The 6,888-nt window shown below is 42.2% G+C and overlaps 1 protein-coding gene across 6 annotated transcripts in view; it reads right to left on the bottom strand.

The window, feature by feature from the left end:
* Positions 1-4,726, bottom strand: part of pax2a (paired box 2a) — a 32,619-nt gene extending 27,893 nt beyond the window's left edge. For 3 of the 6 annotated variants that reach the window (XM_030378919.1, XM_030378917.1, XM_030378920.1), the window contains exons 1-3: positions 4,048-4,726; positions 2,519-2,696; positions 1,417-1,614 (exon numbers count right to left, since the gene is read on the bottom strand). In XM_030378919.1, the coding sequence (XP_030234779.1) occupies positions 1,417-1,614; positions 2,519-2,696; positions 4,048-4,090 (419 nt within the window). In that variant the 5' untranslated portion in view covers positions 4,091-4,726. The remainder of the gene's footprint in view (positions 1-1,416; positions 1,615-2,518; positions 2,697-4,047) is intronic. The other 3 variants (XM_030378921.1, XM_030378918.1, XM_030378922.1) reach the window with 1 other exon arrangement.
* Positions 4,727-6,888: the final 2,162 nt, after the last annotated feature.

Here is a 6,888-nt window from a genome sequence, read left to right as displayed (position 1 = left end):
ACTTGCAGTATTTAAGTTGACGCGTCTAACTAACTTGCTAACTTTGATTCAAATGAGGCCTCTATTTCCCCTTTCCATGAAACCCAAACATAAATTGCATGACAAATCACATAGCTTTCCACACTGTATGGCAAAAAAGTAGGCTAAAGTAGTGTTAGAATAAAAAGGTTCCCGTCAAATTAACACTTTTTTCTTTAAAAGGGTCATGCATTTTCAAAATAAAAGACACGTGTTGTCCTCTTAACTTAAATATATGCTATCCCGAATCATGCAGAGGAGTTGAAAAGCAGAACCCATGGTGAAATATATTTTTTTAATTGCACCCAAATTTCTACGATTTTCTTACAATGTCGTTTTTCTCCCAGAATGTGTTATGAGGGTAGAGTTGTGATCCATCCCGAGCTCATTAAAATGTAATGGTGATGACCACCTCTATGGAACGCTGCCTCCTAACCAAAGTTCACAACTCTCACGCGCACGGAAGGCCTATGGCGCTGTTTCACCTCGCGCACGTCCGTTGGGGGGGGGGGGGGGGGGGGGCTTTCACGCGCCAAATATCCGGTCTGAGAGTCTCGCTCCACTTGGAGAAGGGAACTGGAATAACCGAATTGATATTTAATTTTAATGATATTAACTAAAATGACCTGTTATCAATAGTAATATTATTACTAATAACCATCATAATTATATTATTATTATTATTACTACTTTTATATCAATTCGATTTATGTACCTAAAAAATATATTTTCTCATAAATAAAAAATGTGCTACAATGCCAAACGAAACGCAGCCGAGTCGTAGACTATAACCTTCATTCCATCGTACATGGGTCCACATTGACTCGGTGCTTGTTTACCGGGTCCCACGCGGCACCCATGTGAAAACAAAGCGAGTGTCGGCCACAGGAAAACATCCCGCCTCTCTGGCGCAGTGTGGTCCGTCCATTGAGCGGTCGGGGCCGGGTGTTTCCCTCTGCCGCTGGATCTGGTTACATGCTATCGATCCGTTTTTATCGAGACAGATGTGATTTTCGTGGCCTCAACCTTAGATCCCCGGTGCTGACTGCGGTGGGGCTGCGGGGGGATTGAATTGCACTTCTGAGACCACCCCGAATAATAGCTGCTCTTGGTATGGCCCTATCCCCTCACTCCAACGCACAACACAGCTCAATGGATTTATTTCACATGGCAATTAACGCTTTTTAATTACGGAATGATTCATCTGTCTTTGTCTTTTATTATAATCATCATCCCCATACCATTGTATCATTGTATGTGTTTGTTTGTTTGTGTGGGTGTGTATGTGTGTGTTGGATCCCATTCATGGGCGCGCCTGAGACAGAGGCCCTATACAGATACAGTGGTTTTTCGGGGCCACGCGTTAAGGAGCAGCGGCCGGTGGCGCGGGGGACCTACCTGTTGATGGAGGAGACGCTCGGGACGGTGTCGTTATCGCAGACCCCCTCCGCCAGGAGCCGGTCCCGGATCTCCCAAGCGAACATGGTGGGGTTCTGTCGTTTATAGTCTGCTATTTTATCCACTACTTTGGGAGTCGCGACCTTTGGTTTGGAGCCCCCAATGACCCCGGGTTTAATACTGCCCGTTTCGTAGTACCTGTTTAGGAAGATAATGGCAAGAATGAAGGCGATATACAGCTGTTCTTAAATGGCACGAGAAAAGGTGTTCAATCTGTTTTTTTTATCGTCCGATTGAGTTTTCGCTGTGCACTGGTATGAAATCACTTTAATTAGTGGAGAGAAACGATCAGAATATATATTCTTTACATGTGCAAGGCTGCTCCGATAAAGGAAGATATGCAGCCTAATAATCTGCTCGGATGGGAGATGGCTTTACCTAACAGTTTACGTTCAAAACAAAAAGCAGATTTTCTGTTTCTCAAGCGTTAGTGGATGAATGAACAGTGACGAATTATTTTCTCCAAACAACACTATAATTAATAATTACATTTGGAAGGCTATGGACAATGAGAAGACCAGGGACAAATACCGTCGAGAAAAGACGAAGGAAAGTTGGAGTCATAAGTATTATCAGTCCTCATGAGCTTTAATCGCATGCACAACATGCCACCATGGCCTATTAGTACATTTTGGTGACAAACATTCCACATATAGGAAGTAAAATACCTCTGAAATCCCTTCTGATAGCTGAAAGAAATATTTCAAACAATTATCTCTTTATCTCTGTGGTCCTAAAAATATAATAGAAGGAACTGAACATTGGGACGGAATTAAATTAAATTATATATTTTTCTTGTCAGGCTTTTTTTTCTTCAAATATATGTATATAGATATATAGGTCCAGACCTATCTGTCTAGGGATGCTGAGGGTGATCGATATAAAATGTTGGATACAGAATTTCTGTATTCAAGCAAAAAGAAAAATGAAAAAAAAAAAAAGCATGGCCAGCGATAAGCGATGACCGAGGCTAAAACAGAGCAGGGTGTGCGCATTAGATTTATGTCTGCTGCACGGGCCTGCGGACGGCCGGGTCCCTTACCTGCCGAGGATTTTGCTGACGCAGCCGTGACTGACCCGCAGTTGTCGGGAGATGTCACACGGCCTGACCCCTTGGTGGGCCAGCTCGACTATCCGCTGCCTGACGACGTCAGGCAGGGGTCTGCCGTTCACAAACACCCCGCCGAGCTGGTTCACCCCGCCATGCCCTACATGGGATACAGCAGGACGGAAGAACAAATACAACATTACATACATACAGACGACACCAGGGCGCTTAAATCACCTTATTCATAAAAATATATATTTATGTCCGCACACACACATTGGCCTATACACATGTCGACACGCTAACTATATAAAAACACACAGCATATCGTATAATAAAAATAATAATAATAATTGTAATAATAATGATAATAATCAAATGATAATAATAGTTGCAGTTGGTAGCCTATCATGATTATTATTATTATTTTGAGGATCTCCCAATGAAAGCCAATGTATGTACCAATTTAGGACTTTTCTCAGGAATAAAAACATGTTTATATATAGGATATTGTACACATTCAAATAGTTGTTTATTGAAACATTAACTCCCGTACTAATGCCCACTTCTCCTGAGGGGGAACCGGTGTAGGTCGACAATATCTTCCCAGAGCACCACTTCCACTGCAGCCTTACCACATGTCCCAGCTTACGTTTCAACCTGTTTAATTTTCCTTGCACAATTATTGTAAATAATTTAAAATGAGCTTTGATAACTCATATTACATACGCCGATAGGGCGAATGAAAAGGGATAAATAATTTACTCGGGGCACTGGTATGCTTTACAAATATAGCGTAAAAAAACACAAAAATAGCCTACATTTTCTTTATTCCTATTTTGTTCACCTTCTCTCAGTTCTTCATTTTTCAACATGGTCTCTACATTATGCGTCTTTTTGGGGTGAGATCGTTCACACGGTTATATTAATCTGCAAACAGCCGTGCGTCCTCAGAGGGCCAGCTGAGGTATAGAACACATTGTATTTAAATAGGGGGCTCCTTTTTGCTTTTACAGTCAATTGTTTCCCCACTGTAACACTCTCTGAAAGGCCTAGTTGGCTTGCTACTATTTGCATTAACCATCAAGCAATAAAGTGGAAGCACAGGATATTTTACAAATGATAGGCTTAAATATTATAACTATGCAGGGATACAGTTATTCAAACCACCAAACTAAAATGCCCTATCTTTCAACAATGTAGTAGGCTAGTAAGGCTGCACCGTGTAGTGGATTTTAATAGACGTCGGCTGAAACCTGGGCTGTTACTCAAACATTTTAATTTCATTCTTTTGAAACTTTTCGGAGATAAATAAGCGAAAACGAATTTAAACGTGTTCAAATAGAACATAACATAATAGCGCAAGCAAACACTCATAAGATGCAGCCTGAAGCACGCTGTCCCACTACAAAACCTAAATGCACAAAAAGTCTTTCCATCCACACATCTATTTATTTAAAACAACACGATAAAGAGGCGTTTCATGCATAAAACAATCAGGGGCAAACTAAGACTCGACTCACGGTGCATCGCCGAGAAGGGGTCCGATTTGCAGTGAATATCCATGGGATAGCACAGGAACGACAGGTAATCGACTGAGGTCGCCGTTTCGCCTTGGTAATTCAGCTTTAAAGGCGTAAAAAAAATGCTTCACCGTAAAGCTTCAAAACAAGTCCGCGCGTAACGTGTCCTTAGGGTGCACTCGGTCAGAGAGGACCTCTCGAAAAACTACCAAGTTTTTCCTCCCTTGTTGTTGATGTTGTTTTTTTCTCACCACAACTCTGGTCGCGGAGTGTAAGGTGTGCGGAGGGTCTGTCAGGTGCAGAGCGCAACCCACGCCTGTGCCGAGCTCACGGGTCCCAGCAGCAACATGCGCCGAAAGCGGGTCACCCGGTTATTTGTCTTTAAACGACATGGTTCAAGTCGAGGGGCCGTGGTTATAGCCGAGTCTCTCCCGCGGGTTTCTCCGGTCGCGAATCTGCGGCAGCCCACCCAACAAAAAAAATCCTTCCTCCTTCCTGACGCTGGCTGAAGACTGGCGGGCTCGCGTTGAATCAGATAGGGGCGGAGATGACAGTAGCAAACATGGACACGCCGAGACTACCTCTCTGTCCCCCCTCTCCTCGAGAATGGGCTGTGCCTAAACGAAGCTTTGGGCTGAGAATGAAAGCCTTCTCCTTGTGTGTGTTTCTAAAAGCTGCAGTCTCCCCACCGATCACCCCCCTCCTCCTCCTCCTCACCCTCCTCCTCCTCCTCACCACCACCACCACCACCATCCTCCTCCTCCTCCTCCTCCTCCTCCTCCTCCCCTTCATCCCAAAGATCCCTCGCATAGAGATGGATGACTTGTCAGACAAAGGCAATAGATTCCAACACTTTGTGATTCGCTCACGTAAAAAAAAGGAAAAAAAATTCAGCTCAAACGAGGAGGTTCCTGCATCCGACAGTTCGGACGGGGAGGGAGACGAGACGCGAAATGATGAGAGTTTCTAGTGAAAGAATCAAGGAGAAATAAAGGCAGGTGAATGGCAGGAGGAAGAGCAGTGGTCAGGCTGTTGGGCTCGGTGTGGTTGTTGTACAACGTCCGGAACAGATAGGCCTGTTGGAATAGCACAGGGTCTTTAAAAAAGAAAAAGGAATAGAAGATTTCGCTTACATTGTTTTCTGTTGAGATGGCCTCACCACAGCAGCCCATGGTAACCTATATGTTTTTTCTGCACTTATCTGCACTGATAAAGTTGACTCAGTAGTCTCCAATACATTTGTATTATTTTTAATTAAATGTATCAGCAGGGACATGTTTCGTGTTCTTACACGAAGTAAAGTTAACTGGAATGACATGGGAGTACCACGTTCACTCTGTGTCGTCCTGTCACACACAGCATTAGGCCTCGTTTTAATTTAATTTCAGTCCAATTTGTTCAATTGTTCTTAAGGCCTACTATAAAATTGATAGGCCTAGGCCTATATCTACTATGCCATGAGATGCGAAAGATTCATCTTCTAACACACACACACACACACACACACACACACACACACACACACACACACACACACACACACACACACACACACACACACACACACACACACACACACACACACACATCTACACGTACACGCACACACACACACACGCATACACGCAAACGCGCACACACGCGCACGCACGCACACTCACACACGCAAACACACACACACACACACACACACACACGCACACACGCACACACACACACACACACACACACACACACACACACACACACACACACACACACACACACACACACACACACACACACATACACTCACACACACACACACACACACACACACACACAATTCCCTCTTGCGCTCCAGCAAAGCGCTGTTATCACAACCGCTCTGTAGATGGCGCTCGTAGGTTATGATCCGCACTCAGCTCCTCTGAACTATAAATCGGTACATGATGTTGATCAGAAGTGGGTTTGGTCAAAGGTTAAGCATAAGCCAACTGTAGCCTAGTTAGATAATCATTTTTGATCTCATCGAAAAATAAGTAGATCAAAATCCATGCGCAGAAAATCCTGGATAGTCTCTTGTTAATTAGACAAAAGCTGCAGGATGTTTTTGCCATGTTGGGTTTAGTGATTATTTCCTTTCTTCTTTATTAGCTTATTTTATTTTAAATTATTTTACTGTACCCCTTATATAACTTTAAAATGTAATGAAGGCGCTTAAAGGCCTACCACTTTCAAGCGTAGATAAATTGCAGGTCCAAAAAAATTAAATAAATATATCGTCTTCAATAGGAATCAGAATGAGTTTGTTTAGAACCAGAAATCTGAACCAAAGTACTTAGTATTATTATCATAATCATTATTACAATCAATAGCCTATAACAATGATTCTAATAATAATAATAATAATAATTGTTATCATTATTTGATATTCCTATTTATTTAAATAATTATTTACAAAAATCGAAACCCTAACAATATGTCTGATAACAATATAGTCCTACATCATAATAATACTAATAATAATAATTATATTACTACTAATCCTAATGCCTTTAATAATAATGATAACAATACATACAAATATTATAAATTGTAATAGGCCAACAATATTTTTCTTAGTATTTTTTTCTTTCTTATGACATTATTTTTCGAATCCCACACACATTTTGTCAGAGTTTACCAGGAACAGAAAGAGGATCTGTGTTGCATTTCACCCTCTGGACAAGTTTGAGGACGATTCCTCTTTTGTTTCTGCCTTTTTGGAGGAAGCTTCTGGTACACCGTGTAGGACCATGGGCTGTAATTTCACACGTCGCTGCACTCCTGCCCTAAAGCTGCTGCTATTTCCCCACAACA

Source organism: Gadus morhua, chromosome 15, assembly GCF_902167405.1.
Source record: "Gadus morhua chromosome 15, gadMor3.0, whole genome shotgun sequence".
In the NCBI taxonomy this organism is placed as follows: Eukaryota; Metazoa; Chordata; class Actinopteri; order Gadiformes; family Gadidae; genus Gadus; species Gadus morhua.
This window is presented reverse-complemented; position numbering and strand designations above follow the sequence as displayed.